The sequence below is a fragment of the Perognathus longimembris genome, chromosome 7, assembly GCF_023159225.1.
Source record: "Perognathus longimembris pacificus isolate PPM17 chromosome 7, ASM2315922v1, whole genome shotgun sequence".
NCBI classification, from domain to species: domain Eukaryota; kingdom Metazoa; phylum Chordata; class Mammalia; order Rodentia; family Heteromyidae; genus Perognathus; species Perognathus longimembris.
Window position 1 is genome coordinate 52380963 of NC_063167.1, and position 18902 is coordinate 52399864.

The following is an 18902-nucleotide window of genomic DNA, read 5'->3' on the forward strand; positions in this document are numbered from 1 at the left end:
TTCTTCTTCTTTTCCAGTGATAACTTTCTGAGATTTGGGGATCTGAAAACATTTTTGTATTATATCTAGAATATGGGTTCTCCTTTTCAATAACCCAGTCTAGACCTTTTGTAATTCCTTCTAATCATGCCAAAGCCTTTGCAATGTTTGTAGGTCAGGCTACCAAGGAACAGACCTATGTATGAAGGAATGTATTACAAATACAGTACTTTTGAAATTATAAAAGTTAAAGTACATTCTACTATAAACCCAAGTCATCATTGATACTATCATTTAATATACAGTCAAATTAAAACATTAAATGTAAAGAAGCACAAATTCTGAATAGAAGCTGAGTGTATCAATTAAAATAGTTGCCTTATGCCTAAAAATTAGATAAAAAGATGCTGTGAATGATAAATTATAAACCACAAGCAAACTATCCAGCACAGTGCCTGGCACATAGCAGACACTCAATTAATGTAAGTAAATTCTATTTCCATTGACTCCTCAAAGAAACTTGTTTAAAAAAGTGACTTTTTTACTATAAATAAAATCATCCATCTTTAATAAATTAAATATGAAGCTAAGAAGTTTATATCACTATTACTACTTGATGTGGGAGGTTACTAATGAACTATGTACTAGTATACTAATGATTGTGACTTTTCTGACATCAAGAAATTCTAAAGCAGAATAAGGATTGAGGAAATTCTTACAAATACTACACAAATTATAACTCCAATATTATAAATAAAAATTACTTCAAAGTAATTAATTATGCTTACAGATTTCAAGGATGTAAGCTTTCCTTTTATATTAGTTTCAGGTTTCTTAAAGATATCACGGAAGAATTTGTCTTGATATCCTCTAGTTATATAAAACCATTTTCCTTCATATGTCTTAGAAATTTTTTTCTGATGTCTTTTAAATAACAATGAAGGCCTGAATATAAAGGCAAAAGAGAAACGTATCATCAGTTTTTGCCAAAATTTTGAAAAGCACACATGAATTTACTGCATGTTAGAAAATATTTATTTTTACCTTATTATTATATAATAATAAGTAATATGCAACATTATAGAAATATTCAGGATGTTCACCAGTATTCATTAAAGGATTACTAAGTTCTGGGAAATTAATTATGCTATGAATCCACAAACAATTCAAACTTATACCTGACTAAGTTGTCAATAGAAATATGAGCTAATCAGTATGAAATCTTTGTTTTTATTCCCTAATGAAGAAATAGCTCTTATTTGCTACGAGAATTACTGTATCCAAATAATAACTATATTTTCATGCAGTAATTGTGATGTAGTATAAAAGTCTAACAGCATATAAACTATAGAATAAATTTAGTTATCCATTACCTATAGTAAGATTAAAAAAAATAAAATAAGTGGGATAAGTAGTAATAACAGAATTATCTAACTCAGTGTCAGGGAAATATTACCAAATAAATGGCATCCACAAACTGCTCTTACATTTAGTGGGAAAATACTGCATGCCTTCTCATCTAATCAAATAACCAAAGAAGAGATGTCCTCTCTTGTTAAACATACTAAGTTTTGAGCTAGAAAAATAATTAAAGAAATAGACCACTTTCACCTTTGAATACAGATGCAAAAAATCTAAATGTAATGAATAGAAAACATCAATATAAACAGAATTGTAATGCTCTATTCACCTTTGGAAAATTCATTATAATAATAAATTACTAGAAGAAAGAACTGTATGATTGGATATGTAAAGTGATACAGAGATATATTAGAAATTCAACAAAAAGTCTTTAACACCTTTTTAAAGATACGATCAGAATAAGTCACACCAATACCATGAAAACATTGTAGTCATAACAATAACCTCTCTTTTATATTACAAAAGAACATTTGGATTGAAATAAAGTAAACTAAATTAAAATGTAGGAAATGTATTATGAAAATTAGTATTTACATAGAACTAAAGCAAAATATTCAAAGAAAATTATACTATGTCTCAAGTGTTTAATTTGGACTTAAATTTTCATTTTAAAATTGTTTTTCTGGTGGTGGCTAGATTCATGCCCTCAAACTCACTTGGCTTGTTTACTTAACTAATACTTGTGTCATGCCTCCAGCCCTGTTTTCCGGTTAATTTGGATATGGAGTCTCATGGACCCTTGTACTCAGGTTGGCTCTGAACTTTGCTCCTTCAAATCACAGCATCCTGAGTACTTAATGAGACAACTGGTGCTCAGATCATTAAAAATATTTTATTGGTGACCTACAAATTATTTTGTATACAGTAAAAGACATTTCCTTTTTCTCAAGTGTTGAGCTGAATGTTATAAAGTCATTTAGCCTTGGTTCAACCTATCTGGAGACATTACCATCAGCCCACATGGTTCATTTCTTCCATATCACTTGAAAGTGAATGCATGAAGAAAGTCTGATCCAGTGACTATTCAAGAATGTAATGCAATGCTATTCTTTACTTACACTCACTTTAAAGTGTAACTAGAATAAAGATTTATCCCAGAGATATAAGCAGTAGGAATCTATGCCACCTACACCATCTTCCTTCCCTTTCTTCTTCCACTGATTTCCACAGTACAGAGTTCCACACTCTGGAACACACTCTGGAACTCTGGAACTCAGGTGCATACTACAGAGTACAGGACCCCTCTTCCATGAGGACTTGGTGAGTTCTAGTTTATCCATTCAAGAAAATAAGAGCAACTGTATTACTCACACTCAATCTCAGCAAAATGTTCCAGAGATGCTATGGAACTATTAGGCTTAATTCCAAACACATAGGTTCCACATGTAAGGTCCAGCTGTTCCCCCAAGTATACCAAACAAAGAGACAAGTAATGATTGAGCTCAAAGAAAGAAACTTTTAAGCAATGTGGCAAGGACACACCATGGGAAAAGGAAAAGTATGCATTTCGAACTATTTTCCTTGTACAGACATTTGCTTTAGGATTAAATAGGAGGCAGAATTGGGAGGAGAGGAAGAGGATATTATATATCAATATTAATTACATCATTAAGTATATTATGACATATTAATATTCACCAAAAGGAATGAGCTAAAGCTGAGAATGAATTCATAATAAATTATATTTGAACATGCATGTATAGATTACATTGTATTCGATACATACACATAATTCATGCAATTTCATCAATTGCTAAAGGAATCTGAAACATCTGCCAAAAGTAAATTTTTAAAAAACACACCAAGCCTTGTAACAAACATCAAAATTGGAACATTCTACAAAATCAGATGAATCAAAATCACTAAAATTAAAATTATGAGGAAAACAAATACTGAAATTTTAAAATGCACAATTTAAAAGAGAAAATCAGCCCCTCTGTACATTACTTTCACAATAAAAAATGAAATAAAAATATGCCAGGGGAAAGAAATAAAAAAAAAAAGAGAAAATCAATCCTATGTAAATCAGGATGTGCTTCAACTAAAACTAACTCCAAAATACAAACTCTAACCTCTTTTAAAAGAAACACATTTATAATAAACTAAAAGACAGTTTAACTTCAAAACATAAAAGAGATAAAGTCTCTAATACAGAATTTTGCTTCACATCAGGAAATACTCAGTAGTAGGGACATTTGGAGGTGCAGAAAGGAGAAAAGGACTTTACAGCTCTACCCTTTACCTGAGACTCTTGCTCTTTCCCACTGAGATTAAAGTGATGGGGCTGAATTCTGACTCTTTGGAACCCTGGAAAAATGAACTAATATATTAAAGAATCCTATTATAGCTTTAAATTTGAAGATCACAATGCCAATACAAGGATTCATAATAAGAATTATAATTTTAGAAAATGAAGACACATTCATCAGTTCAACTGTGTCTCACTGAGCCTGTCAAGGGCCAAGAGCTGACTTCAGGAATTTTAGGGGAAAAAACAACCAAAAAACTTAAAATGTTTCTATGTGCTATTCGAAAACACAGTAAATTTTTAGATAAATCATTAAGTTTAAAATTGAATATACCAGTATTAAAAGTAATAAAATACATTTTTAAAAAAAAAACTGGGCTAACAAAGTTTATAGTTAATTTCTAAGTTCTATAAAAATGGGACTGAACATCAACATTTAACATTCACATTCACAGTAGTTATTCAATAAGAAAGAACATGCATTTGACATGCTTTCAGAATACTGTCAGATATTATCTGCAAAGAGCTTTAAATTTAGATATTAATGAAAATGTTAAAGCTATTATGTAAGTATTAATGTTTTGTGGTAATGTATCATTAATAAATTATAAAAATACATAAGTACAGAAAGCTGAAATAACCATAATTGAAATGTCATTAATTTTAGAGAGTACAGCTGTCCTGCTATGTACTTAATGTTTACTTTTATTTGTTCATAAAAGAAAATTACTGCTTATAATCTAGTGGAATCTTTCAGTTCTGTTCCATTCTAAAAAAAGACACATCAAAACACTGAAAAAATCATTACAATCAGTAAAAATTATCATTATTCTTAGGATATTATAACTTGAGCTACTTTTACATATAATTTTAATCTAAAACAATGTAAAATGTTGTAATTTACCAGGTAACACTGATATCAGTTGCACGTAAAAATACAGATATAAAATATGCATATGTTTTAATACAATTGCAAATATTATTTGCAACATAGCATTTATATGCTGTCTTCAAATACACTAATAAATGTGGATTAATCTGTTACATTAATCATGAAAGCCTAAAATGAGGCATTGTGGGATATACATATAATTCTTGCTAATTAGGAGCAAAGGTAGGAAGGTTGAAAATACAAAGCCAGCCTCACCAAAGTTAAAGAAATTGTCTATATACTTGAAATCAATGGGGACATACATGTGTATGTATTATCATTTTAAAACAAGTAAATAGATATAATTTCCAATATTTAAAACTTTTTTCCTTATACAGTGGTAAACACTACACATGCTTTGACTTGTCTTTTCCTTTGTTTCCTTATATATAAACATCTGCCTTTTCTAAAAACATAGAATTTGTTAATTTTATTCCTTTTGTAACTTGGTTTTCTTACTTCCAGAGCTAATGATATTTCTCCTTTAAAATATAGTTGAAGTAGCTGTTTTATAACTGAATAGGATTTCATTCCTTTTATATTAAATTTTAGCTTTCTTGAATATAGTATTAAGCAATCCTTAAATTCAACTCAGTGATCTTTAATTATGTATAACAAAAGCCAGCATGAACTATTATCTATTGCATAATAAATTCAATTAAATTAAATGTTTTCTCCTTATCTTAATTTTAACTTTTACTTGAAGGCTCAACACACTGCTTCTGCAGAAAATAAAACAGTAAATAATCTATAATCAACTTTTAAAATAAGTGCTTGCATTTTCTGTATTGTAATGTTTGTAAAATAATTATAATAACTATCTCACAAAGGTATTGTGAAGTTTCAGCTAAAAAGTTTAGTAGAACATTTAAAATTTTAAGCATAAGAAAAAGTATGAATAATCTACTAAGAATAAAGTAAGAAATTGATTTTATAATATGTAAAGTTAGTGTGTTATTATAAGTATAATGCTCCAATTATAGCATTAACCCTGTGAAAATAATAATTCCATTAAGAGTAACTTCCAGAAGGGCAGCATAGGAAAGGTTGGTTTGCTGCTATATGCTCAGGACCTAGGAAGTGTTACTTTATAGTGTTACTTTATTTTGGAGTGAAGTTATAGTTGTATATGCTTTACATTATCATAGTTGAGACAGATTGGTTGGGGTGCATTTGCTACCATAAAAATTATATTAAGGAAAGCAAGGTGCTGATGACTCACACTTGTAATCCTAGCTATTCAGGAGGCTGAGATTTGAGGATCACAATTCAAAGCCAGCCTGGGCAGGAAAGACTGTGAGACTCTTATCTCCAATTAACCACCAGAAAACCAGAAGTGGCACTGTGGCTCAAGTGGTAGAGTGCTAGACTTGAGATGAAGAGCTCAGGGACAGCACCCAGGCCCAGAATTTAAGCCCCATGACTGGCCAAAAGAAAAATAAAATTATATGAAGGAGTACATGTTCTCTAAATCTAGCAAGTTTCAGAATATAGATGAGAGATATATACATATATGTATATATACACATATATATACATATATGTATATATCTCTCATATATATTATATATATGAGAGAGAATATTTATTGACCCTCAAGGTCAAGATCAAGATTCAGGTAACTCTACAGGCTTAGTCAGCCCCATATCTCTAAAATAATCTTGGCTCCCACCTCTTCCTTGTGTTAATTCTTCCCTCAAGGAGTTTTCTTTTCCTTTTTGCTGGAAAGTGAGCACAGAAGTCAGTCAGTTGAAAGCTAGGTAATGCACAATAACAAAGAGGATAAAAAATGAAGCTCTGATCTCTCATATTCACTTTAGTTGAAATGAGAGTTCATCTCTCTGACCAGCAAAACTAGTATGGGTAATCCAATTTAGGCTTTCTAGTTTCTGAGATGAGAGGAGAGACATAACTTTGCTCAAACTGTCTTTGACCCATCCCTTTCAACCTCTGATGGATCTAATTCTTCATAATAAGGAAAGTTGAGATGAATGGAAGGTATTTGTGTAACAAAAGACCTGTGGTAATTTTCTTGTGAAGGGACAAGGTTTATTTTGGCTGATTGTCTGGCAGGCTGCAGTCTATCACTGATGTATTTCATTGCTTTGAGCCTGAGATGAGTCACTACATCAAGGTGCAAATGCATCACTCATCCCATGTCCAGAAATCAAGGGAAGGAAGAAGGAAGTGGAGTCCTATGATCCCCTTTACCAAAATGACCCAAATAACTTAAGTGATTCTATTAGGCCCTATCCTTATTAGTTCCATCACTTGGAATAGTGAAGATACGTATTCCACTAGTGTCTAGTGACTCACTTTGCAGTTATTAAATATTCACCCCTGACTGTGGACTCTGTAAGGCAATAGTTAGTGGAAAGGGCAAATCCAACCATGAGACAGAACACGGGGACACTGTACAACCCAGATTTCAGTGTGGTCCTTTTGCCTCAACTGTTCTCATATCTTTGCCATCTCTCTCTTTTTTCTGCAGGCCTTAACTAGATTAAATAAACTACACAATCTAAGAATCTAATTTAGTCTTTGAAGGTTTTGGAGCTTTTGCAGTATCAGGTAATATTACCATCAAAACAGCTGATTAAAAAGATGAAATTAACTAAGACATCCTAAAACATTATTTGGGAAGGAAGAACATGCTTTAGGGGTGAACTTTCAAACTGAAATGATATAATCAGAGTCACAACCCAAAAAGATGATCTTAAAAATTATTCCTGATATAATATGGAAAGGGAAGGGATTAGAAAATTTATACAAAACACTTCAGGGGAGATTAGAACATGCTCCTCAATGAATACTAGAATTATTGGAAAGAAGCTCTGAGCTATGTATTTTATCAACTCTAGCTATATTGATCATTAAACATTAACTATGATCATTGGTATAATCTACCATTTCAAAGTAATTTTCAAATGTAACACAAATGAAAAAAAATATGTAAATAATTTTGGAGTTATTGTCATTAACTCAATGCTTGGAAGTTATTCAAAAATGATAAAGAACAAACCCATTCTTAGGATAATGTCTTGGAAGTCTCTCGTTAGATAATGAAAAGAAATTCATATGCACTGTGGAATACTCAGCCACAAGGAATGAAATTATGTCCTTTTCATTTTGAGCAAATAAGCCCAGCTCAGAAAGAAAATCTATGTTTCGCTAATACATAAAGTTTAGAAATTATCAACAACTACAATAATAACAGTAGCAGGATGAAATGATTGTAAAAGGTGGACTGTAAAGATGAGAAATTGGAAAGAACTGGAAGGAAAAAGAGGTGGGGAGAGCACTGGAGAGAATAATGGGAGGTTAATATGATCAAAGTATATCATATACAAGTGTAAAAGTAAAATGACATACAATATTTTGTTGAAGATATTTACATTTACATTCATGATACCTAATAATTTCCTTGTCCAGTTTTAATATCAGGGATTTGTTGATCTCTAAAAGAATAGGTAATCTATTTTCCTTCTTACACTGTAAAAACTTTGTCACTTTGTTTAAATCTTCCTTAATTATAAAGAATAACTCATCGTTAAAGTTATCTAGGCCTGGTGTCCTTCTGTGAAAGTAATTTTTAAAATGGACTCAATTTAACAAATGAGGATTACTTGACATTTTTATTTCTTCTTTTGTCAACTTTTCTATTTTTTATCCTCAGAAATGTTTTTTTTTTCCATTTCACATAAAACATAGCATACCTGTTACAATGCTGTTGATTTCCCTTTTTATCAGTTGTCCATCTTGCAGATTTTCTAACTTTTGCTTATAAAATGAATATATTCCTGGGTTTATTTTTTTTTCAGGTTCATCATCTCACCTTTTTATGTGTATTGTATTTCATCAATGTTTGAGTATCATCCTTCTTATTGCCTTCTTTTTTTTTTTTTTTTTGGCCAGTCCTGGGGCTTGGACTCAGGGCCTGAGCACTGTCCCTGGCTTCTTCTTGCTCAAGGCTAGCACTCTACCACTTGAGCCACAGCGCCACTTCTGGCCATTTTCTGTATATGTGGTGCTGGGGAATCGAACCCAGGGCCTCATGTATACGAGGCAAGCACTCTTGCCACTAGGACATATCCCCAGCCTCTTATTGCCTTCTTAACACTATTTTTGAGTATGTTTTTTTCTATCCTACTTGAGACAGAAAATCTTTGCTATTCCAGATTTCTCTTTTATTGCTTGGCAAGAAACATGAGTTCATAGAAGTAACTGGGTACTTTTCTTAATGCTAAGTCTCCCTTTGGCTTCAGTGACAGAAGCCAAATATCATAGGTGGGAAAATGCCCTGATTAAGGAGTCTATTTTTAGCATCATTTGTTGCTAGTATATCTATTCAACTGAATCCTGGCAAAGAAATCTAGGAAATCAATGAAAATTCCTAATAAGGCTGATGTTTCAGTGGAGAGGTTTATCCTGTCTGACACTCAGTACTGCCTGAGGTTGCAATCAAAGATAATGATGGGAATTTTTCAGTCATTTGGATCACAAATGACCTTGAGGATAGAATACAGGAGAGAAAGAAAAGGTAAAACACTTAAAGGAACCTTGGGTCTTTAATTATGTGCAGAGTTAAAAAACCTACACTATTGGATTACATATTTTTCTGTTACATAAAATAAATTAAAAAAAAAATCTCCCTGTAAAGGAATAGAAGAAACACCTGGGCTCCTTAGCACAAGTTAAGACTGTCTTAATAAAGGCCCAGAAACACAACAAATCAAAGAAAGGTTGGAAAATTGGGTTTGCATCAAACTGCAGAGCTTCTGTGTGGCAAAGGACATAGCTTGCAAGATAAATAGAAAGCCCTCATATTTTGAAAATATCTTTACTGGCCATATAACAGACAAGGGCCTCATATCAAAAATATATTTAGAACTCAAAAAAGAATAAGTTCTCCCAATACAAATTCTCAAACAACTGCCTCCTTAATAAATAGACTAAAGATCTAAAAGGAGACTCCTCTGAAGAGGAAATGAGAATGGCCAAGAGACACAGGAAGAAGTGCTCAACATCATGGGCCATAAAAGAAATGCAAATCTAAACACTGAGATTTCACCTAACCTAGGAAGAATGTCCATTATCAAGAAAACTAATAACAACATATGCTGGCAGGGATGCGGCCAAAAGGGAACCCTACTACACTGTGGATGGGAGTGTAAACTTGTTCAGCCACTCTGGAAAATGGGGAAGAGGTTCCTCAGAAGGCTAAACATAGAGATCCTCTATGACCCAGCAGTCCCACATTTGAACATTAACCTGAGATTACAAACAAGAACACATTAAATCTACCAGTACAACTATGTTCATTGCAGCACAATTTACCTTCACTAAAATATGGAACCAACCCAGACGCTTCTCAGTAAATGAGTGGATCAACAAAATGTGGTACATATACACAATGGAATTCTAGGCTTCTATCAGAAAGAATGGCATTGCCCCATTCATAAGGAAATGAAAATACTTGGAAAAATCATACTAAGTGAAGTGAACCAGACCCAAAGAAATACAGACTCTATAGTTTCCCTTATTGGTAATAATCAGTACATGTCTAGGATGTCATAGCATAAGACCAAATAGCTCATTAGCTATGTACACATGAACACATAAGATAATGCTAAGCAAAATGAACTCCAAGTTGTGGAAATAACTGGTTTGTCATTGTTGTTATTTTCAACATACCATGTAAAATTGTGCCTTTTTCTTTTGTCTTTCTTCCCCATGGTTTTACCCCTGATGTCATTGTAACTGATTTTGGTACCCTGGGTATTGTATATTCATTTATTGGAACTAGGGAAGGAAAGAGGAACATTAAATGGAGAAACAAAGGGTAAAAGGTGACCCAATGCAGCAGCAATACTTACAAGACAATATGCTGTAAACCAACTTTACAATTGATGGGGAGGGAATAAGAGAGGAAGATGTGAGAAAAATGAGGGAGGAAGTAACAAGTTGGATAAGAAATGTACTCACATCATTTTGACAATAAATAAATTAAGTAATAAAAAAATCTCCCTGGTTTAAAACATACTAAGGAAGGTCTCTTATATAGAACTGATCCAATGAAGAACATATAAATGTACTAATTTTAAAAATAAGTATAATAAAATTGGCTAAAATATTTAGAAATTAATCTTATAATTTTGATGATCATAGTCTTCTTTTTCTTCTTCCTGGCCTGAATATTATCATATGTTATTTTCTTATTATATTTTGACACATGTATAAACCTATTATGTCAGAATTACTTGGAAATAGAGTAAGTATATTAAACACTAGTAATTAAACTTGGACCTCCTCTAAATTCTAGTTTATTAAAAAATCTCACATTTCAATAGAACTGTGTCAAAAGACATGTACAACCATATAATTCAGACAATCATATGCTTGGGGGGGGAACAGGTTGAAATTTGACTTTCTAAAACTTGATTCTTTTGTCTATTTTACATACCAGACATATTGAACTAGTTGTAGAAGTCAACTATTTGAATTACCCTAAATGATCTCCTTTGATAGTTACACAATTATAATTACAATTCCCTACACCTTCTTCTCATAATAAGATATTTTAAGTCTGGAAATTCAAAACGTGAATGTGGAAAAGTCACTGAAAATTGTAAAGCCTGGTGGTACTGGGTAATTATTCCAGGATGTAGGATTCCAATGGATGCACTGAAGTGTCTGGAGAAGTAAACAAAAAAAGTAGAAGTAAAACAAAAAGTTATATACTCTCTGAAAAGATCACAGTCAAGTTAAGAATAGAACGAAAATTCTGAAGAATTTTTACATATTTCAAAAATGTGCAAATATTCTGGGATGAATGTCCTGAGTTTTTATGGACTGTGAACATCCAGAATAACCAGCTACGGCTCAGTTGTATGGCAAAGCCAGAAACTAAATAGAAGCTTCTGGGAACAGAACATAAATTGAGAACACAGAGAAAGTAGGATAAAAGATTGGTCGATAACACACAAGAAAATGTGGAGCTGAAAGCTGGAGGTCTCAGAGTAGGCCATGATATTATTCAGACACTACAGAGAAATAATAAAAGAAAGATCATTTAGTATTGAAGTTTAGTAAATAGCTTCAAAAGTTTAGAAAACTTTATTTCTTATAAAATGGACAGTATAAAAATTTCCCCAACAAATCCCACATAGATGAATAATAAAAAAGAGGAAAGAAAGAATAGCATCACTGGATACAATAAATTCATTCCAGAAAGTTAAATTGACCCATAAGACCAAAACCATAACTGTTGTTTCAAAAGAAAATTATATAAAACTTACAAGAGCCACAAATCTACAATTAGACAAATTCAGAAATATTGCTAGCACGGAAAAAAAGAATCAATATTTTGAAAGTCATTCAGCAAAGAGTCAACTATTCTGGGTGCCAGTGATTCCACCTGAAATCCTAGCTACTCAGGAGGCTGAAATCTGAGGATATTGTTTCAAATCCATCCCGGAAAGGAAAGTCCAAGAGACTCATCTCCAATAAACTACTCACTAAAAACCAGAAATATCCCTGTGGCTCAGGTGGTATAGTGCTAGCCTTGAGCACAGAGTGGCTGAAGGACAGAGTACAGGCCTTAATAAGGTCAAGGCCTAGGGACAGAAAAAAGGTAAGAAAGATTAAACTAGGAACATAATAACAAATGAACTTGATAGGAACACGAGCATGGTGGTTCATGCTGACAAATCTTGGCACCTGGAAGGCTGAAATAGGAGGATCATGAGACTGAGTCTAGCCTGGACTATGTAGTAAGACACTGATTCAATAAATAAATTGATAAACAGCTAGTTTATACTAAATATGTAATATGCATATACCATATATAATATACATATTAGTACATATACTATTATCTATACTATAATTTATATGTATATATACACATATACATATATATGCTATATGAGGAATATATATACTATATATGTATTTGTATATACACTAATATTTTTATATACATATTTACATTTATATATGTATATACATCTATACACATATACATTCTATACACAGATGTGTATACACATCTATACACATATAGTGTTTTCACCATACACATCTGTGTATAGATGTATATTTATATACACTATATGTAATTAATTTAATTTAATTAATGGTCAAATTGATCTTTTGGGGAAGGATAATTGAGCTGTTAAAAGGGAAGTGTAATACTGAATGAAGGCAGTAAAGAACCTTCTGTGTTGGATTAGCAGTTGCTGTCCCAGCATAAAATCATGATGGGAAAATTAATTCATTTTATATTCTGTCCCTCAAGTGTCTAGGAACCATGATAGCCCATAACAACAAACATATCTACTTCCCAAATCTTATTTTCCAAATATTATTTCCTATTAAAAGGATTAGATTTCTTTGAAAATAACTAGACTTTGAAAATTACAAGACTGTGGCAAGACTATGTCAAAGAATGCATACAAAATTTTGGATTTGTCTTTCAGTTAACATGCACAGTTTCATCTTCTCTTAACTGACCACAAATGAGCAACACAAAATAGCTCTCAGACGTTCAATATATATGTTAACATTTCTACCAAGTTTAAAATTTTAATGCTTTTCTGTTTTATAAAACGAAAATACAAGATCAAGTCAAAATCTCTCAGGATTAAGTAATATAAAGTGGATTAACGGCTGTTCAAATAAACTACATATTCAATAAACATTTGTATCCAAATTTATTTTACAATTTCTTTTTTATCAACCCAAGCAATAATCTTCCATAAGAGTTTAACCTAGCATCCAATCTGACTACAATAATTCATACTGAGGAAAGTATACTTTTACATCTCATCATTCATATTTCCACTATACATCTATAATACCATTAAATGTAATTCAAAATGTAGTGTATAGAAAATATTTAAAGGTAATTTATGATATTTCAGTCACATTAAGGGAAAAAATTGAAGCAGGTAACAAATAGAATGAGATGAAATATTTTTCATGGCTGGAAACAGACCTCAGCAAACTGATCAATTGAAATCCCTAAATTGTAAGAAAAAATAGATGTCTCTCAAGGCTGGTATTTTGGTTTTCTAATTTTTATTCTACTTTCTCATAGATAAATACTGAAACAAAACACATTTATGGTTGCACTCTGTGAATCTCTTTATTTCGTAATTAAATCAGGAGCCATTAAGTCAGGATTTTTTTTTTTTTTTTAGTATTCAGCATATTACAAGCAAGTGATACATACAAGAGAAGCAGAATGGAACACATCGAGATATAGTCTCTGCACCTTTTGTATCTTACATCTGGTGACAGAGCTAATTACACAGACATTGCAATGCAGCATGGGGAATGTGATAACACATATATTATGTAGATATTTTCTTAAGTAAATTGGTAGGCCCTGGAATATTTTAAGCTAGTTAATAAAATATTTATATTTCTATTTTTTCTGAATAATTATTTATTGTCAAAGTGATGCACAGAGGGCTTACAGCTTCATATGTAAGGCAGTGGGTACATTTTTTGTACAATTTGTTACCTCCTCCCTCATTTCTCCCCTCCCCCTTTTAAAAATTGTTCCATGCATACTGTGCAAAACATGATACGAAGGTAGTCAGAAATCCAAGGAAAGTTTCCCAGCATCACATAGTGCAGTTAGAACTAGATAAAACAACAAATGTAATATTTTTAAAACAGCATATAACTAAATGTCCACTTTTGCTACATAACATGGGTATTATATTCATGATCACATTTCTTCAACTTGAGCTAAAAAATAAACACTGTTGTTAGGTTCTGATTTTTATAATTTTACAGATGAGGAAATTAAGGTTCAAAGCAGTTAAGTAATATTCCTATTAAAACAGGGTTTAAAGAAATTACTCTTATCTTTAACCATTGTTACAAATTATTATTATTTTATTTATAAAGCTCAAACTTCATTCCCACATGCTGAGTTTGCAGCAAGTGATCCCAACCGCAAGGTTTTTTCTTATGTCACATATATATTAGAAGGAGCTTTGATTCCATGAGAGAAAACTCAATCATAAGAGACACAAATGACTGACAATCTTCTTTATTAGATGTTTATTTGCTTTAAATATATACTATGTAAGCTGAATATGAATCTAAAGTAAATGTTTAGATAAGTAGCCTCTGCCAACAATGTGGAGTTCTTTCTTTTTCCTTTATTCTAATGATGTGTATGTCCCCTTTCATGAGATCGCTTTTTCTCAAACTTGGAGCTTGCTTTAAAAAATATGAAACTACTTCCTCAGAAGCTGTAGAAACTAGATCATGATCAGCTTTGTTTCTTATTCTCCAACTTGTCTTTTTTTTTTAATCAGGATTATTATCACTTGGTATTTAGCACATACAAGCTAGTAAAGGAGGACTTTTTCTCTGCCTTTCTGCAGACTGTTGAATTTCACTTTGGTGATACTTTCTAATTTTACGTTTGCAGCAAATGGCCACTGTCCTACTGAATATCTATTTTAACTCTACCTATATATCAGAGCTAAGTTTCATTTCTGTATCCTGAACATTTTCATTCAGTAACTGAGAAGACATTTCATAAAAATATTCACTTTTTTTCATAAGTTTCAAATTAGGCATGATGACTTGCATATAAATTGTTGATACCAGTGTCCAATCTTATATCCTACAAAAGAATGTTGAGAGATTCCAGCAACACACATTTTCCCTTATTTAAAAGAGGAAGATTTTTTCTCTTCATTTCCTTATTTTCTTTTACAGAAGAACACAAGGGACAAGAAGTAAAGAAAACTAAAGGCTAATATAAATGTGGTGGCAAATGGCTCAGCAAAATTATCTTCAGATATAAGCAAAATATAAAATCCTTATATATATATTTTGTGATTTATATTGCTGTTTATCTTATTTATTTGTTCATAACTTTTATCTTATACCATCAGGTGAGAGAATTTTAATATGTAATTTTGATTTGTATTTTAAGTGGAATTAAATGTATGAATATTCAACCATTAATAAAAGTTATTATCAGTAAAAATTTAAATTAACAGATCTTGATTACACTAAATTCTGTAACAGTTTATTGTAGATTATGTAGCATTTTCATTAAAACTAGGTCAAGTATTGCACAAAATATAATTTTAGTATAGAGTTAAATACAAATTATGAGAGGACTGACTTTGTACTACTGATTTTAATTTTTATTACTTTCAATATTCAAATAGTAAAGGAAGTAACACATACCTCAATTCTTTTCTAACTAGGAAACCACGGATCCATCTCTGAACGATCAAAACTGGTGAATTATGAGCCAGAATTTTATTAATTCTTGAGATAACAAATTTCACATTATTAATTTCATCCTCATAGCTTGATCCCTGTATAAAAATTAGTCAATAATTAGGTTAAAGTATTCATGAAGATACTTTAAATTTGGTAAACTAATGATTTAAGTAAATTAATAAAAAAAACATTTTAAGGTTTCTTATTAGTATAATAGTAAAATAATGCATCCTGAGAGTAAATATCAAGAACAAGTAGCAACAAATAAATTCAATTCTCCTCATAAAATAGAAGATTTTAGTAACTCTCAATTCAAGCTTCTTCTTTCAATCCCATAGCATGAATGTAAATTTTTCACTGCAATGATCCTGAACCACAAAAAGTAGTGTCATTAATAAGTGTTCAACAAAATTCTAAAAATAGTCTGCATCAGCATAAAGAAAACTGGTCTATGAATGATTTATATCATGTTCTTGGATCTTCTTCTTATAAGGGGTGGTATACAAACCTTCCAATTATTCCCGGCTCTCCCCCTTCCCCACCCCCACAGATCTATTGAAATAATACTTGCAGGACAAAACTTTGCTGTGATTCTTTCCCTCCTCTAGGCCTTTGAACTTAGGGCAAGACACAGACTTTTGAAAACCCTTCTTGGGAATAGGGCCTACTGGAAGAGTGGTTCAAGTGCTTGATTAGCACTGATTAACAAGCATGAAACCCTGAATTCAAATCCCAGTACTGTCAAAAAAAAAAAAAAAAAAAAAACCTTTCAGGAAATAGGCTAGTCTCAGATGTACTATGAAATCATGCCACTGCCTTTTATCTTACTTCCTCATACCAAGGTGTTTTTTTTTTAATCAACTTGTTTATTCCTCCTTATTAAAGCAAAATCCTTATCAGATTCTATGGGCTTAGCATTCTCTTAATATAACTGTCTCCTTCCTTCTATTGGAAATATCCCCATTCCTTTACTTGAAATACACATTTCAAATAAATTAATCTAGGATGGCTTTAAACTCATGATCCTCCTACTTACCTGAGCCTTCTGAGTGCTGGGATTATAGGTGTGCACCAGACACAACTTTTGTAATTTACTATTTTAATTGAGCTGCTATAAACATTATGTTCCCAATTTTTCTTATTTTTTAAAATTTTATTTCTCAGGCTGTATTACAAACTCCTGTTTTATAAACTAGTTAAACATTTGGGTTTCAGGTTTTTTATTTCTTTTTTTTAATTTTTCATTCCTATTTGATAATCTCAAGTGATTACCTCTATTGCTTCATGTTACTACTTAGTGGTACTGTCTAATAACATACTGATTATATAGATTGTATTGTCATGAATTCCTTCTAAAATAACAAGCTTAGAGGTCAATATCCTATTTTATTTCTTTATTTACATATCAAAAACTGAAATATCTATCTCCTCAAATACATATATTATATAGCTTACAGTCATCAAAAGTATTCTTCATCTTCTCAACTAAGTAAATGCACATTTTTCTCACTCATTTTCACCAAATAAATGTCTTCAATCTGCCTCTTACATTCTATATTCCCTGTATCAATGTATAAAATCAGCCCTTGTAAATTAAGGCCTACACTTCAGGGATAAACTTCTCGTAAAAACCCCACCACACTGTTAAAACTCTAATTGTTTATTAGTAAAAGCCAGGTGTAGCACATTGAATCACCATGTAAACAAACCAAAGCTCACTGCAAAGAACAAATTGAAACTAGAAATTAGGCCAATTAAAACCCACCAAACAACCTCAAAGGAGGAACTTTTAACTCTAATCAATCAAATGTCTTTCTTTGCTTGACTTGTGTTGATACTACTGAGGTTTAAAAATCAGAGCATGACGCTTGGATGGCAAGAACTGTAGTACTTGAGCCAAGTGTCTACTCTCGGACTCAAGGCCTAAGTAATGTCCTTGAGCTTTTGTGCTACTCTACCATTTGAACTCTAGTTCCACTTCCTTCTTTTGGGGTAGTTAATTGAGATAGGAGTCACATCGGCTTTGCTGTCTGGGTTGGCTTTAAATCACATTCTTCAGATCTCATTTTCCTAAGAAGCTCTGTTCACAGACGTGAGCCACTGGCATGAGCTCCTGGCTCCTTTTTGTCTTAGTGTTTTGTTTTTTTTTTTCGAATACAATTTTATGATTTTTTTCCCCACTTGTGATCCTTCTATTTACTCTTCCTCCTGGCTTGTATGACACCTCCACCTCCCAAGCAGCTGAGATTTTAGACAAGAGCCCCTGTACTTAATCCAAAAATGTTTCCTGTATCTCGCTTCTGAAACCACACTATAAAAGTTCCTCCTCTTGCTTCCCTGTCAGTATAAGCTGCTTTGTGGTGTGGAGTTACTCTGATTCATGAATCAGGAAACTCTTGGGCTGGAAATATGGCCTAGTGGCAAGATTGTTTGCCTTGTATACATGAAGCCCTGGGTTTGATTCCTCAGCTCCACATATACAGAAACGGCCAATAGTGGCGCTGTGGCCCTGTGGCTCAAATTGCAGAGTGCTAGCCTTGAGCAAAAAGAGGCCACAGTGCTAAGGCCTGGAGTCCAAGCCACAGGACTGGCCAAAAAAAAAAAGGAAGGAAAATCTAGGAAATTCTTGAGATTAGGTTTTTCTTTTATTGTCTTAATTACCATCCTGCCCCAAATGACAGAATGATGATTTATCTAGAAAAAAGTCAGGTCTGTATATTTCCCCAAGATATTGCAAGATAAATGCTGTCTCCTCGGTTCTTAGGTAGCATTTTGATCAAGTTATGTTTTCAATATTATTTGACATGTCAAACATAGTCTGAAAACTCTTGAAACATTAAGCCACTTTTTGTCATTTGAATTTACCAATATCTTCAGTACCTCTAAGTCTTTGCAAGTGCTTTCCGTTCTATCTCATTTGTTCAATAGTCATAGGCTTGCATCTATCTTACTTAATAAACTATTTTGAGGTATAAATACTTATAACCTATGTTGTCTTTTTCATTCTTTTTCCACCTTAACTAGGGAGCTGGATAGTAAATGTACTAAAAGAAAGTA

At 32.1% G+C, this 18902-nt stretch overlaps 1 protein-coding gene across 1 annotated transcript in view; it reads right to left on the minus strand.

Annotated features, from left to right (window-relative positions):
• Lrriq3 (leucine rich repeats and IQ motif containing 3) overlaps window positions 1-18902 on the minus strand; it is a 92709-nt gene that overhangs the window by 60426 nt on the left and 13381 nt on the right. The window contains exons 4-6 of the mRNA XM_048352135.1: window positions 15807-15940; window positions 4007-4027; window positions 768-924 (exon numbers count right to left, since the gene is read on the minus strand). Coding sequence (XP_048208092.1) covers window positions 768-924; window positions 4007-4027; window positions 15807-15940 — 312 coding nt within the window. The remainder of the gene's footprint in view (window positions 1-767; window positions 925-4006; window positions 4028-15806; window positions 15941-18902) is intronic.